Source organism: Tachyglossus aculeatus, chromosome 26 (genome assembly GCF_015852505.1).
Source record: "Tachyglossus aculeatus isolate mTacAcu1 chromosome 26, mTacAcu1.pri, whole genome shotgun sequence".
NCBI classification, from domain to species: domain Eukaryota; kingdom Metazoa; phylum Chordata; class Mammalia; order Monotremata; family Tachyglossidae; genus Tachyglossus; species Tachyglossus aculeatus.
Window position 1 is genome coordinate 6,438,636 of NC_052091.1, and position 25,421 is coordinate 6,464,056.

Below are 25,421 nucleotides of genomic sequence, written 5' to 3' on the forward strand. Positions count from 1 at the left end.
CGGGGCTCACAGTCTTAATCCCCATTTTACAGATGAAGGAACCGAGGCCCCGAGGAGTGAAGTGACTTGCACAAGGTCACACAGCAGACGAGTGGCGGACCCAAGACTAGAACCCAGGTCCTTCTGACTCCTGGGCCCGGGCTCAATCAATCAATCAATCAATCAATCATATTTATTGAGCGCTTACTGTGTGCAGAGCACTGTACTAAGCGCTTGGGAAGTACAATCCACTAGGCCACACTGTTGATGATCTTGTATCTCCCCCAGTGCTTAGGACAATGTCTGGCACATACTAAGCGCTTAAGGAGGCCTTCCCAGACTGAGCCCCTTCCTTCCTCTCCCCCTCATCCCCCTCTCCATCCCCAATCTTACCTCCTTCCCTTCCCCACAGCACCTGTATATATGTATATATGGTTGTACATATTTATTACTCTATTTATTTATTTATTTTACTTGTACATTTCTATCCTTTTTATTTTATTTTGTTGATATGTTTGGTTCTGTTCTCTGTCTCCCCCTTTTAGACTGTGAGCCCACTGTTGGGTAGGGACTGTCTCTATGTGTTGCCAATTTGTACTTCCCAAGCGCTTAGTACAGTACTCTGCACATAGTAAGCGCTCAATAAATACGATTGATTGATTGATTGATTAACAAATAGCACAGAAAAAGAAAACGAGGACAGTGGTGCCCGCTGACTCCTGTCTCTTCTTTGGACAGTCCCTCCCCGGCTGGTCAATTCCTCCTGCTCCCGGGATGAGGAGGGTCTGCACTGCAGCTGCGCCATCCTGGCCAACCCACCTCCCACCCTGCGCTGGTGGGTAGGTGGGCAGCCCGTGTCTGAGAACAGCAGTGGCAGGGACCCCCTGGTGACTTCCAGGGGGTCTGGCCCCTGGGTCAACAGCACCCTGAGCCTGAGGGGAGTTCTGGAGCCTGGCTTCCACCTGCTCTGTGAGGGCACCAACCCCCACGGGACGCACGGCCTCACCATCCTGCTGGTGTCAGGTGAGGCCTGGGGACCGGAGAGGGGTGGGATGGGGAGGGAGGGATGTGGGGCATGTGGAGCCTGGCTTTGGGGGACGGAGGCGGACACGGAATCTCCTCTTGTCCTTCAGATCCGAAGCCTCTAATCACCAATCCCTTCGCCAACGGGGTGACCCTGGCTGCCATCGGAGGGGCGGGTGTCATGACCCTGCTCTCCCTCTGCCTCATTCTCCTCATGTGAGTCTCAGCTTCAAGGGAGTGTTGGGGCCAGGGGACACTGCAAGCTTGCTCTGAGCCGGGAATGTGTCTGTTTATTGTTGATTTGTACCCTCCCAATATGATTTACTGACTGGTCGCTCCTCATTCCCTGCCTCTCAGTTGGGGCTCCCTCTTCTCTTCCCACCACTTCTGTCTCTACTTCAGGCCTCCATCACCAACCATTCATTCATTCATTCAATCATATTTATTCAATCAATCAATCAATCAATCGTATTTATTGAGCGCTTACTATGTGCAGAGCACTGTACTAAGCGCTTGGGAAGTACAAGTTGGCAACACATAGAGACAGTCCCTACCCAACAGTGGGCTCACAGTCTAAAAGGGGGAGACAGAGAACAGAACCAAACATACCAACAAAATAAAATTTATTGTGTGCTTACTGTGCGCACAGCAGTGTACCAAGTGCTTGGGAGAGGACCATATAACATTAAACAAACACCTTCCCTGCCTACAATGAGCTAACAGTCTGGTGGGGGAGACATTAATAGAAATAAATAAAATACAGATATGGACATAAGTGCTGTGGGGCGGGGAGGGAGAATGAATAAAGGGAGCAAGCCAAGAAGACGTAGAAGGGAGTGGGAGAAGAGGAAAGGAGGACTTAGGCAGGGAAGGCCTTGGAGAAGATGGGTCTTCAATAAGGCTTTGAAAGGGGTGAGATTCGTTGTCTGTCAGATTTGAGGAGGGAGGGCGTTCCAGGCCAGAGGCAGGACGTGGGTTAGAGGTCGGCAGAAAGATCATCATCATCATCATCATCAATCGTATTTATTGAGCGCTTACTATGTGCAGAGCACTGTACTAAGCGCTTGGGAAGTACAAATTGGCAACATATAGAGACAGTCCCTACCCAACAGTGGGCTCACAGTCTAAAAGGGGGAGACAGAGAACAAAACCAAACATACTAACAAAATAAAATAAATAGAAGAGATATGTACAAGTAAAATAAATAAATAGAGTAATAAATATGTACAAACATATATACAGGTGCTGTGGGGAAGGGAAGGAGGTAAGATGGGGGGGATGGAGAGGGGGACGAGGGGGAGAGGAAGGAAGGGGCTCAGTCTGGGAAGGCCTCCTGGAGGAGGTGAGCTCTCAGCAGGGCCTTGAAGGGAGGAAGAGAGCTAGCTTGGCGGATGGGCAGAGGGAGGGCATTCCAGGCCCGGGGGATGATGTGGGCCGGGGGTCGATGGCGGGACAGGCGAGAAAGATAGAGGAGACCGAGGTACAGTGGGAAGATTAGCATGGAACTGAGAGTCAGAAGACCTGAGTTCTGATCCCGGCTTTCTCAGCTGCCTGCTATGTTGCCCTGGGCAAATCACTTCACTTCTCTGAGTCTCAATTTCCTCAACGGTAAAATGGAGATTCAATGTCTCTTCCCCATCCTGTTTAGACTGTGAGCCCTGTGTGGGACAGGGACTGTGTCTGACCTGATTAACATGTATCTGCCCCAGCACTGAGAACAGTACTTGACACCTAGTAAGTGCTTTACAAATATAATAATAATAATAATAATAATAATGTTAACAACCCTTCCAGGGGAGAGGCAGGATCTGAGTGTGAAACAGAATGTGGTATCATTTGTCCTCAGAGTGAAGATTCTAAGGAAGAAAAAAGAAGCTACAGGGTCAGGGGTCACAAAGTCCCAAGGTGTCACCAAGGTTGACTGTGCTGACCTGCCCTCTAAGAGTGCGCCATCCGTGAGTGAAACCAGGTGTTTGGGCCCCCGAATCCAGCCTTGCCCCTGCCAATTCCCCTCCATCCCTCAGGCTCAAACATCCTGTCTTCCAGCTCTGCGCTCCCGACATCCCCCAGTGTTTTCCCCCGTCCCCAAGCCCCAAAGCCCACTCTGACCTCACCCCCCTCCACTCTGACCTCTGACCTTTGCCCCCCCAGGCCCAAAATGTAGGCATTCTGCTCTGACCAGTGCTCTGCACACAGTAAGCGCTCAATAAATACAATTGACTGAATGAATGAATGGCCTAGGGGAAAGAGACAGAGCCTTGTAGTCAGAGGTCTTGGCTCTGCCACTTACCTGCTGGGTGACCTTGGGCAACTCACTTCCCTTCTCTGAGCCTCAGTTCCCTCATCAGCAAAATGGGGATTCAATCTCTGTTATCCCTCCGATTTAGATTATGAGCCCCATGTGACACCTGACGATCTTGTATCTACCCCAGTGCTTAGTTCAGTCCTTGGCTTATAGTAAGCAAGCAGCATGCGTAATGGATAGAGCACACGCCTGGGAGCCAAAGGTTGTGGGTTCTAATCCCAGCTCCGCCACTTGTCTGCTATGTGACTTTCGGCAGGTCACTTCACTTCTCTGGGCCTCATTTACCTCATCTGGAAAATGGGGATTCAGCCTGTGAGGCCCATGTGGGACAGAGACTGTGTCCAACCCGATTTGTTTGTATCCACCCCAGTGCTTAGTACAGTGCCCGGCACACAGTAAGTGCTTAACAAATACCACAATTATTATTATGAAATTCCCCAATTATTATTGTCATGCCTTGTCTCCCCCAAACCAGGATCAACCCTGGGAAGCAGAGCCGGGCAGCCCAATGGACTTTGCTTCTTCAGCAGACCTTTTCAGCGATGAAGCCAGGATGGAAGAGCTCCATTACGCCTCCCTCACCTTCCTAGGGCTGAAGCCCAGAGAGACCCAGGCCTCCAGGGAGCCAAACACTGAATACTCTGAGATCAAATTCAGATAAGTGGGTCTGGGGACCGCATCCCGGCCTCTCGACCCGACGGTCTCCTGGACTAAGGCTTGAATGAGGGGAGGAGAGGGGGGCTGAAGGGGGACTTTGATTCGAGAAAATAAAGAATGAAAATGAGATGGCATTTTTTTTCCTGCCTGGTGGCAGGGATGGTGGGTACGATCCCAGAACCCAGGGACCCTCTGCCCTCTGCCCTGATCTCACAACTGGGCACGACTGTCTAAAGGTTCACCCCTGATTCCTCAGTCCATCTTTCCCCACTCCTCAAGAACCTCCTGTGGTTACCCATCCACCTCCTTATCAACCAGAGACTCCTTACCATCAGCTTGAAAGCACTCAATCACCTTCCCTCTCCTACCTCGCCTCGCTGCTCTCCTACTACAACCCAGTCTGCACACTCCACCCCTCTAATGCCAACCCCCTCACTGTACCTCCATCTCAGAGAAGCAGGAAAGAGCCTGGGCTCTGGAGTCTGAGGTCATGGGTTCAAATCCCAGCTCTGCCAACTGTCAGCGGTGTGACTTTGGACAAGTCACTTAACTTCTCTGTGCCTCAGTTACTTCATCTGTAAAATGGGGATTAAAACTGTGATCCCCCTGTGGGACAACCAGATGGCCCTGTAACCTCACCAGTGCTTAGAACAGTGCTTTGCACATAGTAAGCGCTTAATAAATGCCGTTATTATTGTTATTATTATCTGTTTTGCCGTCGACCTCTCACCCACATCCTGCCTCTGGCCTGGATCGCCCTCCCTCTTCACATCCCACAGACAATGACTCTCTCCATCTTCAAAGCCTTACTGAAGGCACATCTTCTCCAAGGGGCCTTTCCTGACTAAACCCTCATCTCCTTTTTTCCATCTCCCTTCTGCATCACCATGATCTGCTCGCTTTATTCACCACCTCCCTCAGCCCCACGGCATTTAAGTCAATATCTGTAATTTATATGTGTATGTTAATGTCTGTCTCCCTCTCTAGATTGTAAACTCCAGGTCAGGGAATGTGTCTACCTACTTTGTTATATTGTACTCTCCCACGCTCTTAGTACAGTGCCCTGCACACAGTAAGCATGCCTCTCCCCCTACACCAGTCCGTACTTCTCTCTCCTGCCCGGATCATTTTTCTACAAAAACGTGCAAACATGACACCCCACTCTTCAGAAAACTCCAGTGATTGCCCATCCACTTCTGCGCCAAACAAAAATTCCTCACCATTGACTTTAAAGCACTTTACCACCTTGCCTTCTCCTACCTCACCTCGCTTCTCTCCTTCTACAACCCAGCCCGCATACTTCACTCCTCTAGTGCTAACCTTCTCACTGTGCCTCCATCTCACCTATCTCATCACTGACCCCTCGCCCACATCCTGCCTCTGGCCTGGAACACCCTCCCTCCTCAAATCTGACAGATAATTACTCTCCCCACCTTCAAAGCCTTATTGAAGGCACATCTCCCCCAAGACGCCTTTACTGACTAAGTCTTCCACTCCCCCCATTCCCTTCTGCATCTTCTTGACTTGCTCCTCTCATTCATTCCCCCTCCCCACCCCACAGCACTTATGTCCATATCTGCATTTTATTTATTTGTAGTGATGTCCATTTTGCCTCCTCCATTCATTCAATCGTATTTATTGAGCGCTTACTGTGTGCAGAGCACTGTACTAAGCGCTTGGGAAGTACAAGTTGGTAACACGTAGAGACGGTCCGTACCCAATAGCGGGCTCACAGTCTAGAAGGGGGAGATAGACAGCAGAACAACACATATTAACAACATAAAATAAATAGAAGAGTAAATATGTACAAGTAAAATAAATAGAGTAATAAATCTGTACAAACATACGTACAGGTGGGGAGGGGAAGGAGGTAGGGCAGGGGGAGAACAAGGAGGGGGCTCAGTCTGGGAAGGCATCCTGGAGGAGGTAAGCTCTCAGTAGGGCTTTGAAGGGAGGAAGAGAGCTACCTTGGTGGATGTGCGGAGGAAGGGCATTCCAGGCCAGGGGGAGGATGTGGGCCGGGGGTCGACCACGGGACAGACAAGAACAAGGCACAGTGAGGAGGTTAGCAGCAGAGGAGCGGAGGGTGCGGGCTGGGCTGGAGAAGGAAAGAAGAGAGGTGAGGTAGGAGGGGGCGAGGTGATGGACAGCCTTGAAGCCGAGAGTGAGGAGTTTTTGCCTGATGCATAGGTTGATTGGTAGCCATTGGAGATTTTTGAGGAGGGGAGTAACATGCCCAGAGCGTTTCTGCACAAAGATAATCCGGGCAGCAGCTTGAAGTATAGATTGAAGTGGGGAGAGTCAGGAGGATGGGAGGTCAGAGAGGAGGCTGATGCAGTAATCCAGTCGGGATAGGATGAGAGATTGAACCAGCAGGGTAGCGGTTTGGATGTCCAAAGGGCAGATCTTGGCGATGTTGTGGAGGTGAGACCGGCAGGTTTTGGTGACGGATTGGATGTGAGGGGTGAATGAGAGAGCAGAGTCGAGGATGACACCAAGGTTGCGGGCTTGTGAGACGGGAAGGATGGTAGTACCATCAACAGTGATGGGAAAGTCAGGGAGAGGGCAGGGTTTGGGAGGGAAGATAAGGAGTTCAGTCTTGGACATATTGAGTTTTAGATGGTGGACAGACATCTAGATGGAAAGGTCTTGAAGGCAGGAGGAGATACGAGCCTGAAGGGAGGGAGAGAGAGCAGGGGCAGAGATGTAGATTTGGGTGTCATCAGCGTAGAGATGATAGTAGCCCTCTAAACTGTAAGCTAAAAGTGGGCAAGGAAGGTGTCTGTTCACTGTTGTACTGTACCCTCCCAAGCGCGTAGTACAGTGCTCTGCACACAGCAAGCACTCAATAAATACGATTGAATGAATAATAAATACAATTGATTGACTGACTGATTGATTTGACAAGTCTCCCCTTGCATCTATGAGGTGGGGGCACCAACTCACTCAAAAACCAGAGCCCCGGGCTGGGTTTTCTGATCTCCCTAAGTCCTCATTTCCTCTTTCCCCACTCCCTTCTGCGGTGGCCCTGACTTGCTCCCACTATTCACCCCCCAACCCCGGCGTATTTATGTTCATAACCGCAATTTATTTATATTCATGTCTGTCTACCTGTCTAGACTGTAAGCTTATTGTGGGCAGGGAATGTGTCCGTTATATTGCTGTGGTGCACCCTCCCAAGCGCTTACTACAGCACGCTGCATGTAGTAAGTGCTTAGTAAGTATGATTGATTGATCCTGGGAGCAGAGGTCTCCTGGGAGTGACCACCATCTCTACCCTACCAGAGATCACAGTCGATAATAATAATGATGGTATTTGTTAAACGCTTACTATATGCCAAGCACTGTTCTAAGCGCTAAGGTTAGATACAAGGTTGTCAGGTTGTCCCACGTGGGGCTCACAGTCTTAATCCCCATTTTACAGATGAGGTCACTGAGGCACAGAGAAGTTAAGTGACTTGCCCGGGGTCACACAGCAAACAAGTGGCGGAGCCGGGATTGGAACCCATGACCTCTGACTCCCAAGCCCGGGCTCTTTCCACTGAGCCATGCTGATGGAGGAACAGGGAGACCTGACAAATCCACGGATTTAAATCTACAGATTGACATACCAGTCAGAAATACAGCTGGGGAGTTGGCTCCCTGGAGAGAGGCACAGGATGCTGGAGCGATTAAGGGTTCCTGAACTGAGGCTGAAATCGGCCTGGGGGGCAGAAGGACCTGGGTTCTAATCCCGGCTCAGCCATTTGTCTGCTTCGTGACCATTTTTGTTTTTTAATGGTAATTGTTAAATGCTTACTATGTGCCAGGCACTCTACTAAGCACTGCGGTAGATACAAGCTAGTCAAGTTAGGCAAGTGACTTGCCCAAGGCCCTGGGCACGGGCCTGGAAGTCTGAAGGACCTGGGTTTGAATCCGACTCCACCACTTGTCTGCTGTATGATCTTGAGCAAGTCACTTCACTTCTCTGGGCCTCAGTAACTCATCTGAAAAAAAGGGTATTAAGACTGCGAGCTCTATGTGTGTCCAACCACACATTATTATTATTATTATTATTATTATTATTATTATTATTATTATTAGGCTCCAGGTTTTCCCATGGCTCTGGCCAGCCCATTCCTTTCTCTGGACCTTCTTCTGACCTTCAAGCCCAAAGCGAGTGAGAACTACATCCTCTAGATCTCTTTAACTGAGAATCAGCATGGCTTAGTGAAAACAGCACGGGCTTTAGAGTCCGAGGTCATGGGTTCAAATCCAGGCTCTGCCAACTGTCGGCTGTGTGACTTTGGGCAAGTCACTTAACTTCTCCGTGCCTCAGTTACCTCATCTGGAAAATGGGGATGAAGACTGTGAGCCCCCCGTGGGACAACCTCATCACCTTGTAAACTCCCCAGAGCTTAGAACAGTGCTTTGCACATAGTAAGCGCTTAATAAATGCCATTATTATTATTACCTTAATTTTCAGAACATGCTCCCTTAAGAATGATGAATGATGGTATTTGTTAAGCACTTATTATGCTCTTCTAAGTTCGGGGGGAGATACAAGCTAATCAGGTGGGACACATTCCCAGTCACACATATTAAAAATGGTGGTATTTGTTAAGTACTTACTACAAGCCAGGCACTGTACTAAGCGCTGGGGTGGATACAAGCAAATCGGGATGTACAGAGTCCCTCTCCAACACTCACTTAATCTCCATTCTAAGGATGAGGTAACTGAGGCCCAGCAAAGTGATTTGCCCAAGGTCACCCAGCAGATAGATTAGTATTGACTCCTGTCTACTTGTTTGGTTTTGTTGTCGGTCTCCCCCTTCTAGACTGGGAGCCCGTTGTTGGGTAGGGACTGTATATGGTGCCGATTTGTACTTTCCGAACGCTTGGTCCAGTGCTCTGCCCACAGTAAGTGCTCAGCGTGGCTCAGTGGAAAAGAGCACGGGCTTTGGAGTCAGAGGTCATGGGTTTAAAATCCCGGCTCTGCCAAATTGTCAGCTGTGTGACTTTGGGCAAGTCACTTAACTTCTCTGTGCCTCAGTTACCTCATCTGTAAAATGGGGATGAAGACTGTGAGCCCCGCGTGGGACAACCTGATTACCTTGTAACCTCCCCAGTGCTTAGAACAGTGCTTTGCACATAGTAGGCGCTTAATAAATGCTATCATTATTATTATTAATAATAATAATAATTAATACGACTGAATGAATGAATGAATGAATGAATGAATGAATGAACTCAGATCCTCTGACTCCCAAGGCCCCTGCTGACCCATTAGGTCACACTGCTTCCCTAGATTAGGAGACCAGATGCTTTGTTCTTTGTAATTGTTTAATTTGTTTCCACTCTGCCCCCTGGGGTGGTGGTTTTAACAGTGGCCAGCAGGTGGCAGCAGAGCCCGCCCCCGTCGTTCCATAATAGTAATGATGGTATTTGTCAATCAATCAATCAATCAATCAATCGTATTTATTGAGCGCTTACTGTGTGCAGAGCACTGTACTAAGCGCTTGGGAATGGAAAGTCCAAGTTGGCAACATATAGAGACGGTCCCTACCCAACAGTGGGCTCACAGTCTAGAAGTGCTTACGATAATAATGTTGGTATTTGTTAAGCGCTCACTATGTGCCAAGCACTGTTTTAAGCGCTGGGGAGGTTACAAGGTGATCAGGTTGTCCCACGGGAGGTTCACAGTCTTCATCCCCATTTCACAGATGAGGGAACTGAGGCACAGAGCAGTGTTCTAGACTGTGAGCCCACTGTTGGATAGGGACCGTCTCTGTATGTTGCCAACTTGGACTTCCCAAGCGCTTAGTACAGTGCTGTGCACACAGTAAGCGCTCAATAAATACGATTGAATGAATGAAGTGATTTGCCCAAAGTCACACAGCTGACAATTGGTGGAGCCGGGATTTGAACCCATGACCTTTGACTCCAAAGCCCGGGCTTTTTCCACTGAGCCACACTGCTTCTCTATGTGCCAAGTACTGTTCTAAGCGCTGGGCTAGATACAAGGTGATCAGGTTGTCCCCCCGTGGGGCTCACAGTCTTCATCCCCATTTGACAGATGAGGGAACTGAGGCCCAGAGAAGTGACTTGTCCAAAGTCACCTAGCTGACAAGTGGCGGAGTTGGGATTAGAATCCACAACCTCTGACCCCCAAGCCCCGGCTCTTGCCACTAAGTCACGTTGCTTGGGCAGCCCAACTCTTTGGCAAGATTTTTTCGTGGTTTTCCTAATTCCACATCTGACGGGCGGAAATCATTTCTTCTGTCACTTCTAGAAGTGATTGAAGCTCAGATTTCCACTTCAGTTCTACCCGGCTCAGTCTTAGCCCAGCCATTTCCTCCAGCAGGCTGGTGGTAGTGTCAGTCAGTCAATCATGCATTCATTCAATCGTATTTATTGAGCACTTAGTGTGTGCAGAGCACTGGACTAAGCACTTGGAAGGTACAAATTGGCAACATATAGAGACAGTCCCTACCCAACAATGGGCTCACAGTCTAGAAGGGGAAGACAGACAACAAAACAAAACAATTAATGATCGATCAATCAATCAATCAATCATATTTATTGAGTGCTTACTGTGTGCAGAGCACTGTACTAAGCGCTTGGGAAGTACAAGTTGGCAACATATAGAGACAGTCCCTACCCAACAGTGGGCTCACAGTCTAGATGGGGGAGACAGAGAACAAAACCAAACATACTAACAAAATAAAATAAATAGAAGAGATATGTACAAGTAAAATAAATAAATAAATAGAGTAATAAATATGTACAAGCATATATACACATATACAGGTGCTGTGGGGAAGGGAAGGAGGTAAGGTGGGGGGGATGGAGAGGGGGACGAGGGGGAGAAGAAGGAGGGGGCTCAGTCTGGGAAGGCCTTCTGGAAGAGGTGAGCTCTCAGTAGGGCCTTGAAGGGAATTATTAATGATAATAATAATAATGATGATGTTGGTATTTGTTAAGCACTTACTATGTGCCAAGCACTGTTCTAAGCGCTGGGGTAGATACAGGGTAATCAGGGTGTCCCATGTGGGGCTCACACTTTTAATCTCCATTTTACAGATGAGGTAACTGAGACACAGAGAAGTTAAGTGACTTGTCCAAGGTCACACAGCTGACAGTTGGTGGAGCCGGGATTTGAACCCATGACCTCTGACTCCAAAGCCCGTGCTCTTTCCACTGAGACACGCTGCTTCTCTAGTGAGGAGGCCCCTGTCCTCCCCAGCTGAAGGGGACCCCAGAGGAGATAGCCATGGGGAAGTTGGAGGAGGGTGGGATGTCAAAGAGGTCTGAGGTTGTCGGGAGGGTCTCCGGCCCACATCCCGCTGCCACTTCTGCTCCCTGGCCCAGAACTCCCCCACCCTTTCGCATCTGACAGACCGCCACTCTTCCTGGTGGGAAGCGTGGCATGGCAGCATGGCTCAGTGGAAAGAGCACGGGTTTTGGAGTCAGAGGTCATGGGTTCAAATTCCGGCTCCACCAATTGTCAGCTGTGTAACTTCGGGCAAGTCGCTTCACTTCTCTGGGCCTCAGTTACCTCATCTGTAAAATGGGGGTTAAGACTGTGAGCCTCCCGTGGGACAACCTGATCACCTTGTATCCTCCCCATCGCTTAGAACAGTGCTTCGCATCATCATCATCATCATCATCACCAATCGTATTTATTGAGCGCTCACTGTGTGCAGAGCACTGTACTAAGCGCTTGGGAAGTACAAGTTGGCAACATATAGAGACAGTCCCTACCCAACAGTGGGCTCACAGTCTAAAAGGGACATAGTAAGCACTTTGCACATAGTAAGCGCTTAATAAATGCCATCATTATTATTATATTATTATGGCATAGTGGATAGAGCACAGGTCTGGGAAGCAGAAGGTCATGGGTTCTAATCCAAGTCTGCCACTTGTCTGCGGTGTGACTGCGGGCAAGTCATTTCTCTGAGCCTGTTTCATCTGTAAAATGAGGATTGAGACTGTGGGCCCCAAATGGGACAGGGACTATGTCCAACCTGACTGGCTTATATCCACTTCAGCACTTAGCACAGTGCCTGGTACCTAGTAAGTGCTTAACAAATACCACAATTATCATTATTATTATTAGCCCCAAAGGGAAGAGTTCCATGCAGCTCAGAGCCCACAGGGGAGAGAGATCTCTGACTTAAAAACGGTCATAGACATATTCCCTGACCACAGTGAGATCCAAAGGTGGGGGGCCTTTATTTTAATGGTATTTATTAAGTGCTTCTATGCCAGGCACTATACAAATCGCGGGGTAGACACAAACTAATTAGTTGGACACAACATGTCCATTATGGGGCTCTTGGTTTTAATCCCCATTTTACAGATGAGGGAACTGAGGCCCAGAGAAGTGAAGTGACTTGCCCAAGGTCACACAGCAGAGAAGTGGCAGAGCCAGGATTAGAACCTGGGTCCTTCTGACTCCCAAGCCCATGCTTTGCCAACTAGGCCACACCACTTCCCAAGTTAAATTTCAGGTCCAGCCACAATGCCAGAGGGGAGTCCGACTAAATTAATGGGAATCTGGGGGATGGTGGGATTTATGAACTCCAACGCTTCTCAGACTGTAGGCTCGTTATGGGCAGGGAACTTGTCTGCTAATTCTGCTGTATTGTACTCTCCCAAGCACTTAGTACAGCGCTCTGCATATTAGTAAGCGCTCATACCTACCTACCATTGACTGATTCTCAGACACAGAATCTGGAAGACCTCACTAGGGAAGGTATGGCATGACTGACACTGTATAAACAAAGTCTGTCCCCACTTGCAGCCACAAAAATTGTTTTTATGGTATTTATTAAGTGCTTATTAAGTGGTAGGCACTAAGCACTGGGGTAGATACGAACTAATCAGGCTGGACGGTGTCCATGTCCCCGTGTGGGGCTAACAGTCTTAATCCCCATTTTCCAGCTGAGGGAACTGAGGCCCAGAGGAAAAAAAAAATATGGTATTTGTTACGCACTTTGTGCCAAGCACTGTTCTACAAGGTAGTCGAGTTGTCCCACGTGGGGCTCGCAGTCTTAATCCCCATTATCCAGCTGAGGGAACTGAGGCCTAGAGAAGTGAAGTGATTTGCCCAAGGTCACACAGCAGGCAAGTGGCGGAGTGGGGATTAGAACCCAGGCCCTTCTGACTCCTAAGCCCGTGGTCTATGCAGTAGGCCACGCTATTTCCCTCTAACCCAGTTTACCGTGTTTACTGAGAGTCTAAGATTCCCAAATTCTACTCTCCTTCAGGAAGCTTTTCCAGCTAGAGGACCCCAAGATGACGATGTAAAAATCACCACCCCAAAATATTGTAACTACCCTAAAGCTTAAATACTAGAATAATAATGAGCAGTGAGGGTAGTAGTAGTTTCATTATTATTATCATCGTTATTTGGGGTTTCCCCTATTAGGCCATGGGACAAATACAAAATTGGAGGGTTTTTCTGAATCATAAACCCTTTCGAAATCGTCTATTTCCCAGTTTCCAGAATACAAGTCGTATGGGCTTTTCCTCTTTTAGAGAAGAAAAAACAACATTTAACTAAAACTAAAGAAAGCGTGCTCGGTTAAGTAAAATCACAAACCATCAGAATCAAACACACTTAAGGTTGCATCAGTGCAGGGTAAAAAGAGCACAAAATAACAACCTCTCCCCATCCTGTCCCAATTTCAGAGCTAGAATCCAGGTTTCCAAATCTTTCTGAGTTACCTTCTCTGCCCACAGGTTTCAGGCCTTTCCTATCAATCAATTGATTTATGGTATTTATTGAGCACTTACTACGTGCAGAGCACTGTGCCAAGGTATTGGGAAAGTACAATACAACAGAGTCGGAAGGCATGTTACCCGCCCTTAACGAGTTTTCCATGTGGGACAGGGGCTGTGTCTGACCTGGTGATCTGGTATCTAACCTAGCGCTTAGTACAGTACTTGGCATATCGTAAGTGCTTAACAAATAATAGCAATATTGTTATTATTAGACAGATTATTAGCTACCAGAATCCTAACCAGACTGCTACAAGGGAGACTGCGCCATCAAAGGAGGCACGGAAAATCTGAATGTGTCCAGCTTCCCTCCACCCACATGGTAACGGCGCTTAGAGGGTTTTCTATCTTGCGGCCGATCCTCGCCTACACCCTGCCCCTGGCCTGAAACGTCCTCCCTCCTCATATAATAATAATAAAATAATGAGCGCTTACTATGTGCAAAGCACTGTTCTAAGGGCTGGATCCAACAGATGAATACTCTCCCCCGCTTCAAAGCCTTATTAAGGCACACCTCCTCCAAGAGGTCTTCCCTGTTAAGCCCGCCTTTCCTTTTCTCCCACTCTCATCTGCGTCACCTTAACCCGCTCTCGTTATTCATCCGCCATCCCAGCCCCACGGCACTTAGGTCCACAGCTGTAATTTACTGACTGATATTAATGTCGGCCTCCCCCTCTACACTGTAAGCTCGTTGCGGGCAGGCAATGTGTCCATTTATTGTTGTTTTGCCCTCTCCCAATCGCTAAGTATAGTGCTCTGCACACTGTAAGCGCTCAATAAACACGACTGACCGACTGAGTGACCGGCTTGGGACGCATTTATTAAGCAGCGTGGCTCAGTGGAAAAGAGCACGGGCTTTGGAGTCGGAGGTCATGGGTTCAAATACCGGCTCCGCCAATTGTCAGCTGTGTGACTTTGGGCAAGTCACGTAACTTCTCTGCGCCTCAGTTACCTCATCTGTAAAATGGGGATGAAGCCCTTAGTACAGTGCTCTGCACACAGTAAGAGCTCAACAAATACGATTGATTAATTGAAGACCATGAGCCCCCCCTGGGGCAACCTGAACATCTTGTATTCTCCCGAGCGCTTAGAACAGTGCTTTGCACATAGTAAGTGCTTAATAAATACTATTATTATTATTATTATTATTAGAAACACAAGCGGTTTGGGGACGTGGAGGAACCCAGGCAGACTGGTGTATGATGCCGTTGTGTGACTGTGGCAGGATGCCCGCAAGTGACACAGGGGTGGTGGTGGTGATGGGGGGGTTTCCTGTCACAGGGGGCCAAACGTCTGAAGTCAGTCCTGCCCACAACTTCCTTGGGGGGGGGGATCCTCCCCCAAGGAGGGCAGGGAGAGCCCCTTATCTCAGGGGAGGTACAACAAGTTCATGATTTAACCCCGCTCTCCCCTCAACGTGGCTTGGGGGGCTCCCACATTCTCACTCCAAGCCATGGCCACCGCAGTCTTTACGTAAAGTAAGTGTGTTTGTGGCGGGGGGGAATCTACCAACTCCTCTAGTAGTCTCCCAAGCACATACTACTGAGCTCTGCACACACAGTAAGAGCTCAATAAATTCCAGTTATTTATTGACTATGAGAGGGGGACTACTTCCTGTTTCCTTTTTTTAAAAAAATGGTGCAGCCCTCTGCACACAAAGAGCTCATAAATCCAGCAATTGATTGACTATTGAGAGGAGGACTACTTCCTGCTTCCCTTTTTTAAAAAATGGCATCTCTTAAGTGCTTACTACGTGTACTAAATGCTGTGGTAGATTTGTTTTGCTTGTTTTTATGGCATTTGTTACGCACTCAACTGTGTGCCAGGCATTGTTCCAGGCACTGGGGTAGCTACAAGCTGATCAGGTCGGACACATACCATGTCCCATATGGGACTCACAGTCTTAATCCCCATTTTACCAATGATATAACTGAGTTCAAATATTTTCAAATATTTACTCATTTAAATAATAATAATAACAATTAAGTACTTACTATGTGTCAAAGACTGTGCTTCAGCACTGGGGTAGGGTCTAGATAATCAATCGGTTTGGACACAGTCCCTGTCCCATCTGGGGTTCACTGTATAAATAGCAGGGAGTAGGATTTAATCAGCGTGGCTCAGTGGAAACAGCACGGGCTTGGGAGCCAGAGGTCATGGGTTCTAATCCCGGCTGCGCCACTTGTCAGCTATGTGACTTTGGGCAAGTCACTTAACTTCTTCTAGACTGTGAGCCCACTGTTGGGTAGGGACTGTCTCTATATGTTTCCAACTTGTACTTCCCAAGTGCTTAGTACAGTGCTGTACACACAGTAAGCGCTCAATAAATATGATTGATTGATTGATTGATTGATTCTCTGTGTCTCAGTTACCTCATCTGTAAAATGGGGATTAAGACTGTGAGCCCCAAGTGGGACAACCTGATCACCTTATATCCCCCCACACCACTTAGAACAGTGGTTCGCACAGAGTAAGCACTTAACAAATGCCATCATTCCTGTTATTATTATTATTATTTAATCCCAGTTTTACAGAAGAGAAAAATGAGGCACAGAGAAGTGAAGTGACTTGTCCAAGGTCACACAGCAGACAAGAGGCGGAGCCGGGACTAGAACTCAGAGAAGAAGCATGGCCTAGTGGAAAGAGCACAGGCTAGAAAGTCAGAAGACCTGGGGTCTAATTTTAGCTCTGCCAGTTGCTTGTTGTGTGAGCTTGGGCAGGTCACTCTATTTCTCTGTGCCTCAGTTTCCTCAACTGCAAAATGGGGATTAACTACCTGTTTTCCCTTCTACTTAGACTATGAGCTCCACGTGGGACTGGGACTATCTCCAACCTGATTAACTTTTATCTACCCCACGGCTAAAAACAGTGTTTGATACATATAAGTGTTTAACAAGAACTTAACAAGGGAAGTTCAGCTTGTACTTCTCAAGTGCTTAGTCCAGTGCTCTGCACACAGTAAGTGCTCAATAAATACGACTGATTGATTGATTGATTAACAAATACTATAAAAAAAACTCCTCTGACTCTCAGGCCTATGCTCTTTCCACTAGGTCAGATTACTTCTTCTTCATACTGTTATATTCTTGCTTATACATGTTATATCTCTGTTTTCCCTTCTTTTTCCACTATTTTAATCAATGGTATTTTTAGAGAAGCAGCGCGGCACAGTGGAAAGTGCACGGGCTTTGGAGTCAGAGGTCATGGGTTCAAATCCCGGCTCTGCCAATTGTCAGCTGTGTGACTTTGGGCAAGTCACTTAACTTCTCTGTGCCTCATCTGTAAAATGGGGATGAAGACTGTGAGCCCCCCGTGGGACAATCTGATCACCTTGTAACCTCCCCAGTGCTTAGAACAGTGCTTTGCACATAGTAAGCGCTTAATAAATGCCATTATTATTATTATCGAGCCCTTAATTTGTGCAGAGCACTGTACTAAGTCCTTGGGAGAGTACAATAGAACAGAGTTGGCAGAAGCGCTTAGTATAGTGCTCTGCAAACAGTATGAGCACAATAAATACAATTGAATGAATGAAATGTTACCTGCCCACAATGAGCTTACAGTCTAGAATGGGAGATAGATATTAATATAAATAAATAATTTATAATAAACAAAATACCATTAAAATATGTATTTAATTTATTTACAAAAGCTTACCTCTCCTCCATTAGATTCTCAACTCCACGAGGGCAGGAACCACACCTCTGGCGTTCTCTCCCAAAATCTTGGTACTGTGTTCTACACATAGTAGTGCACAATAGATACTTTTGATTGACAGAGGGACTGAGAAGACTGGATAGGCAGGAAGGGAACAGATCTTTCAGGAAGTGCTGTGGAAACCTACAGCGGAGCAGAAAAACTGAGTATATTCCAAGTAAGTTATAAAACCCTAAAATAAACACGATATTTGTTGTTGACTAAATATGCAATCCACGAAAATATATATGATACAAGGAGTAAATTGAAAGCAGTAAAGTTTTAGCTAGACACAGTCTGTCCAAAACAGACAACAGATTAAAGATGAATCAATCAATAATATTTGAGTGCTTACTGTGTGCACAGCACTGTACTAAGCGCTTGGGAGAGTACAATACTATTTGACAGTTTGGATCATTCATCGGAATCAATATTCCAATTGCAGGTTCTCGTAATTTCATCAGTACAGTTTTAATCATAAGGAGGGAACTATACCATTTAATACTGCAGAGGCAAGTACTGTGACCATTTCAGACTTCAAATATCTTAACGCTTGGAGTTCATTTTTTAAAGTGTTTACAAGTCACGGGAAGGAACTGAAACTAGAGCTACCAAGGGGAATGCGAAGCATGGGGAAGTTACCCACCAGCTCTGAAATTGAGCTTAGAAAAGATGGCATCCTGTAATGCAGGCTCAAAAGATGGGACCATTAACCTTAAGGGAATAGTAAAATTGGAAATGTCAGGGAAAACCAAGAAAGCTGACACATCAGTGGAATGGGAATAATAGCAGTAGTAGTACAGGATAGGGTAACTTACTTTCATTCATTTATTCATTCAGCCGTATTTATTAAGTGCTTACTGTGTTCAAAGCACTGTACTAAGTGCTTGGGAGAGTACAGTATAGTAATAGACACAATCCTGCCCACAACAAGCTCACAGTAGAGAGGGGGAGACAGGCATTAATATAAACTACAGGTATATACATATGTGCTGTAGGAATGGGAGGGAGGATGAATGAAGGAGCAAGCGAAAGCGGAACAGAAGAGAGTGGGAGAAGAGGAGAGGAGGGCTTACTTGGAATAAGGAGTCTAAGGAGAATGTTTTCCCATTCTTAGAAAAAAAGGAGCGTGGCCTAGTAGATAGAGCAAGAGTGTGGGAGTCAGAAAACATGGGTTCTTATCTCGGCTCCTCCACTTGTCTGCTGTGTGACTTTGGGCACATTATTTACTTTCTTTGTGCCTCAGTTACCTCATCTGTAAAATGGGGAGTAGGATTATGACCTCCGCATGGGGCATGGACTGTGTCCAACTTGATTATCTTATTTATCTCTCCCAGTCCTTAGAACAGTGCCTGGCATACAGTAAGAGCTTAATGAATACCGCTTAAAGAGTGACATTTTCACTCAAACAGCAGGAGCCCGATACTTTTGCTTTCTAGATTCATCTTCAGAGTTTGGGCAAATGTTATGGGGAGAACCCGGAAAGTTGATGTGTCAACTTCAGAATACTGTAGTTTTGAAAGGTCTGGACTGTTTCTAACCTGATTATCTTGTATCTACCCCAGAGCTTAGTATATTGCCTAGCACATAGTAAGCACTTACCAAATACCAAAAAAATAAAATAAAATAAAAAGGTCCAGTCCTGTTTCACGAGGTTATCATTTGGGTGGTGCACTGCTCCTAGTAGTAATAATAACTGTGGTATTTGTTAAGTGTTTAGTATGTACCCAGCACTGTACTAAGCGCTGGGGTAGATACAAGATGATCAGGCCCGATATGTGGCTCATGGTTTAGGTAGGAGGGAGAACGGGTACTGAATCCCCATTTTGCAGATGAAGGAACTGAGACCCAGAGAAGTGACTTCCAAGAGGCCTTCCCTGACTAAACCCTCTTTTCCTTTCCTTCAACTCCCTTCTGCATCGCCCTGACTTGCTCCCTTTAATTAATCTACCTCTCCCAGCCCCTCAGCACTTAAGTCCCTATCTGTAAATTATTTATATTAACATCCAGGATCACAGGACAGGTAAGTGGCTGAGCTGAGATTAGGACCCAGGTCCTTGGACTCCCAGGCCCCAGGCTCCTTCCCAATAGGCCACATTTCTTCGGTAGAACTTCAGAAGGAAGGCCAGATCGCTGACCTCTACACTGTGGGCAGTGAAAATGTTTACCAACTCAGTTGTACTGTACCCTCCCGAGTGCTTAATACAATGTTCTGCACACAGTAGTCAATCACCTTGCCCCCTCCTACCTCACCTCGCTATTCTCTTACTACAACCCAGCCTGCATACTTTGCCCCTCCATTGCTAACCTTCTCACTGGACCTCGATCTTGTCTATCTCCCCACCAAACTCTGGCCAATGTCCTGCCTCTGGCCTGGAATGCCCCCCTTCCTCATATCTGATGGACAATTACTGTCCCCCTCTTCGAAGCCTTATTGACGGTGCATCTCCTCCAGGAGGCCTTCCCTGACAAAACCCTCTTTTCCTTTTCTTCACCTCCCTTCTGCGTCGCCCTGACTTGCTCCCTTTATTCATTTCCCTCTCCCAGCCCCACTGCACTTATGTCCATATCTGCAAATTATTTATTTATATTAATGTCTGTCTCCCCCTCTAGAGTGTAAGCTCGTTTTGGGCAGGGAATGTGTCTGTTCTACTGTCACAGTCTACTCTTCCAAGCACTTAGTACAGTGCTCTGCAGACAGTAAGGACTCAATAACTCCAACTGACTGACAGTAGCGCTCAATAAATATCATTGATTGTGTGATGATGATGATGATGATGATGAGCAGACCCCTGGCCTGGGCCCTCGGTGCCCTGAGGGACATATAATAATGATATTTGTTAAGTGCTTACTATGTGCCAGGCACTGTACTAAGTGCTGGGGTAGATACAAGGTAATTAGGTTGGACACAGTCCCTGTCCCTCACAGGGCTCACAGGCTTAATTCCCATTTTACAGGTGAGGTCACTGAGGCCCAGAGAAGTGAATTGACTTGCCCAAGGTCACACGCAGACAAGTGGCGGACCTAGGATTAGAATCCAGGTCCTTCTGACGCCCAGGCCCTTGCTCTATCCATGCTGCTTCTCACCTCTGAAGGTTTCCCGTGGGTGGGGATCAGAGACGGGATGGGAGAGTGACATGTCAGATGGGGAAAAGAGCTGACAACAGCCAGCAGAGCCAGAGGTAGAGGTTGTGGTCCTCGATTAGTGATAATAATAACAATAATAATAATAATAATAGTATTGTTAAATGCTTACTATGTGCCAAGCACTGTACTAAGTGCTGAAGGAGGCACAAGCAAACCAGATTGGACACAGTCCCTATCCCACATGGGGCTCACAGTCTTAATCCCCATTTTACAGATGAGGTACCTGAGGCAGAGTGGAAATGAAATGACTCCCAGCAGACAAGTGGCGGAGCCGGAATTAGAACCCAGGTCCTTCTGACTTCCGGACCCATGTTCTATCCACTTGGTCACACTGCTTCTCAGGATTAATAATGATAATGGCATTTATTAAGCACTTACTATGTGCAAAGCACTATTCTAAGCACTGGGGAGGTTACAAGGTGATCAGGTTGTTCCACGGGGGGCTCATAGTCTTAATCCCCATTCTACAGATGAGGTAACTGAGGCACAGAGAAGTTAAGTGATTTGCCCAAAGTCACACAGATGACAATTGGCAGAGATGGGATTTGAATCCATGACCTCTGACTTCAAAGCCCGTGTTCTTTCCACTAAACCACGCTGCTTCTCAGGATTGCTTCCTGTCCCTGGCTTATCCAGGCCTGCCACAGTCCTGGATAGGGAAGGCAAACCATTCTTATCCTTCAGCCCCAAGGGGCTCATTTTTATTCCTCCTCAAAAACCCACCGCCCCACAAATCATCATCAATTGTATTTATTGATTCTCTCCCTTCACTCCCACTCCAGCAGAGGGGTGAAGTGGCACCCCAAGAAAGCTTCAAACACAACCCCTTCCCCCTCCTGGATTTTGAAGTTCCCAAAGCCTGTCGTCTCCAAGAGCTTGTGCCTCTCCTGGGGTTGGGGGGCGGGGGGGGGGCCTTGTCCCAACTTCCCACAGGGAAGATAAAGACAATCTAGTAGATTGAGCCCGGGCCTGGGAGCCAGAGGACCTGGGTTCTAATCCTGGCTCTGCCACTTGTCCTCTCGGTGACCCCAAATAAGTCACTTAACTTCTCTGTGCCTCAGTTCCTGTGAGCTCCATGTGGGACAGGGACTGTGTCTAACCTGATTAACTTGTATCTACCCCAGCTCTTAACAAATACCATAAAAAAAGAAGCAGGATGGCGTAGTAGATAGAGCACCTGCCTGGGTCAGAAGGTCTTGGGTTCTGATCCTGACTCCACCACTTGTCTGCTGTGTGGCTTTGGGCAAGTCTCTTCGTTTCCCTGGGCCTCAGTTACCTCATCTGAAAATGGGGATTAAGACTGGGAGCCCTTTGTGGGACAGGGACTGTGTCCAACCCGATTTGCTTGTATCCACCCCAGGGCTTAGTACAGTGCCTGACATATAGTAAGCACTCAAATACCATTATAATTATGTAGATGCTGGGACTTTGGGGTTTAGGGGAAGGCACTGAGGGTCAGGGGTCAGCAACAGAAGGAGAGGCTGACAGAGCCAACCCACCAGAGGGAGGTTTGGTCCGGGCCCCTAAGAATGGGAGAGTTGGGCAGGGGAAGGATAGATGAGAGAAAAGGGAGGGCTGAGGGACATGACCCCTCACCATCGTTTGCAGATGGAGTGCCCTAGTGCAGAACTGCTTTGTCTGAAGGTTTCACTTCTTCTTCCTCCCCCTCCTCCTCTACTCTTCCTCAGAAAAGGGAGAAATATCTCCCACGCCCTCCCCATTCTCATAGGGGGGCGTTGGGGAAGCTCTCCTTCAGCTAGAGACCCCAGCCTTTGCATGGTTCCTGGAGCAGACAGGGCCCCTCTCCCCGCTCCCCAGTTCCACCTCCAGGTCCAAGGTCTCCCCAAGTCTGGACAACCTCAGCGTAGGGTGCATCCGACGGCTTTATCGCAGTCACAGGGTAAGCTCGCTACACACCACACCGCATGTTTCTGAAGAACTGAGCGCCTCCCATTCACTTCACACATCAGTCCCCACGGGCTGCACCAGGCTGTGTTTCCTGTCGCCACTTCACTTTCCCTCTGAGCCCAACAGACTGGAGCAATGGGGCTTGGAGTCTGAGTCAGACCCGGGAAGGAAGCCTGGCCCCCTCTCTCGCGCGCGCTATCTTCTGGTCCTCCCGGTTTCTCTTCTTCCCCGGACATGTTACTGCTGCTCATGCCTCTGTTCTGGGGAGGTAAGTGGGGCCGGGGAACGTCGCTGAGGAGGCCGAGGCCTGGGGGAATCCGGGGGTCAAGGAATGGGGAGCACTGATGATTGTCTATCTCCCGCCACAGGGTCCCTGTCCCACGATAAGAATTTTCAGCTGGACATTCCCAATTCGGTAACGGTAGAAGTGGGCCTCTGTGTCCTTATCCCCTGTACCTTCATCTACCCCTGGAGCTTCCAGAACACCAATGAAGCCTTCGCTTACTGGTTCCAAGAAGAGGATGGCAGTAAAGGGGATCCCGTGGCCACCAATGACCCCAGTCGACCAGTGAAGAACTGGAGCCGGGATCGCTTCAAGCTGGCTGGAAACCCGCAGATGGACAATTGCTCCTTGAGTATTGACTATGCCCGGTTCGGAGACAGCGGGAAGTACCTGTTCAGGGTGGAGAAGGGGTTACGTCTGAGATATGAGTTCCTGGAGTACAAAGTTTTTGTCAATGTGACCGGTGAGGAGTTCGGGGCTTTGGAAGGGTGGAATAGGAATAATAATAATGATGATAATGATAATTGTGGTATTTGTTAAGTGCTTTCTAGGTGCCAAACACTGAAGTAAGTTCTGGGGTAGATACAATAATAATAATTACGGTATTTGTTAAGCGCTTACTATGTGACAAACACTGTTTCTAAGCGCTGGGGTAGATACAAGATAATCAGGTTGTCCCATGTGGGGCTCACAGTCTTATTCCCCATTTTAGATCATCATCATTATAATAATAATGATTGTGGTATTTGTTAATCATTTACTATGTGCCAAGCACCGTACTAAGCTCTGGGGTAGATACAAGATCATCATCATTAACATAATAATACTCTTATTTATTAAGCATTTTCTATGTGTTAAGCACTGAACTAAATGCTAGGGTACATACAACATCATCACCATAATAATAATAATAACTGTGGTATTTGTTCAGCATTTACTATGTGTTAAGCACTGAACTAAATGCTAGGGTACATACAACATCATCACCATAATAATAATAATAATAACTGTGGTATTTGTTCAGCATTTACTATGTGCCAACCACTGTACTAAGTTCTGGGGTAGATACAAGATCATCATCATGATACTGGTATTTATTAAGCGCTTTCTTTGTGCCAAACACTGAACTAAGTGCTGGGGTAGATACAAGATCATTGTTGTCATAATAATAATGAATGTGTATTTGTTAAAAGTTTACGATGTGCCAAGCACTGTACTAAGCACTGGGGTAGATATAAGATCATTGTCATCATCATAATAACACTGGTATTTATTAAGCACTTACTATCTGCCGAGCACTGTATTAAGTGCTGGGGTAGATAAAAGATAATTGGGTCCCATATGGGGCTCACAATCTAAGTAGAAAGGAAAAGTATTGAATCCCCACTTTGCAGATGAGGAAACTGAGGACCAGAGAAGCAAAGTGACTTGCCCAACATCAATCAATCAATCAATCGTATTTATTGAGCGCTTACTGTGTGCAGAGTACTGTACTAAGCGCTTGGGAAGTACAAGTTGGCAACATATAGAGACAGTCCCTACCCAACAGTGGGCTCACAGTCTCCATCACACAGCATGCGAGTGATGGAGACAGGATTAGAATCCGGGTCCTTCTGACTAGGCCCACACTCTGCTTCTCCAGGGTGTGGGAGACATTCCCGTGGGAGTGGACAGAGCAGCAGCAGCAGCTGCAGGGGAAAGGGCTGGGATGGGTAAGAACCTTCCCTGGCCACTTCCCCCGGGCCTGGGTCGCCCTGACTTGCTCCCTCTATTCATCCCCGCCTCCCAGCCCCACATCACTTGTGTACAGCGTGGCTCACTGGAAAGAGCCCGGGCTTTGGGGTCAGAGTTCATGGGTTCAAATCCCGGCTCTGCCAATTGTCAGCTGTGTGACTTTGGGCAAGTCAGTTAACTTCTCTGTGCCCCAGTTACCTCATCTGTAAAATGAGGATGAAGACTGTGAGCCCCCTGCGGGACAACCTGATCACCTTGTAACCTCCCCAGCGCTTAGAACAGTGCTTTGCACATAGTAAGTGCTTAATAAATGCCATTATTATTATTATTACATGTCTGTAATGTAATATGATTTATTTGTTTATTTATATTAATGTCTGTCTCCCCCTCTAAACCGTGAGCTCGCTGTGGGCAGGGAATGTGTCTGTTTATTGTTGTATTGTACTCTCCCAAACTCTTAGTTCAGTGCTTTGCACACTGTAAGTACTCAATAAATATGATTGAATGAATGAATGAATGAATGAACTCTCCTCTGTTCTTCCTCAGCCTTGACGAAGGTGCCGGAGATCGACATCCCAGAGACCCTGGAATCTGGGCACCCCGTAAATGTGACTTGCTCAGCGCCTTGGGTCTGTGGGAGGACGCTGCTGCCCACCTTCTCCTGGATATGGAGAGGACTCTATCAGTGCCCCGGGACCCCCCAGTCTTCCGTGTTCCTCTTCACCCCCGGACCCCAGGACCACGGCACCAACCTCACCTGTAGGGTGACGATCCCTGGAGCCGCGACCGCCGAGAAAACCGTCCGGCTCAACGTCTCCTGTGAGTCCTGAGGTGGAGATCCCTGGCACCCAGAGGATTTTTTTTTGGTATTTGTTAAGTGCTTACTATGTGCCAGGCACTGTACTAAGCGCTGGGATAGATACA

At 47.5% G+C, this 25,421-nt stretch overlaps 1 protein-coding gene across 1 annotated transcript in view; it reads left to right on the plus strand.

The window, feature by feature from the left end:
- LOC119945793 overlaps window positions 1-25,421 on the plus strand; it is a 39,254-nt gene that overhangs the window by 9,670 nt on the left and 4,163 nt on the right. Inside the window, 8 exon segments of the mRNA XM_038766977.1 lie at window positions 718-1,002; window positions 1,113-1,218; window positions 2,849-2,957; window positions 3,783-3,967; window positions 22,391-22,472; window positions 22,634-22,748; window positions 22,849-23,226; window positions 25,044-25,316. Coding sequence (XP_038622905.1) covers window positions 718-1,002; window positions 1,113-1,218; window positions 2,849-2,957; window positions 3,783-3,967; window positions 22,391-22,472; window positions 22,634-22,748; window positions 22,849-23,226; window positions 25,044-25,316 — 1,533 coding nt within the window.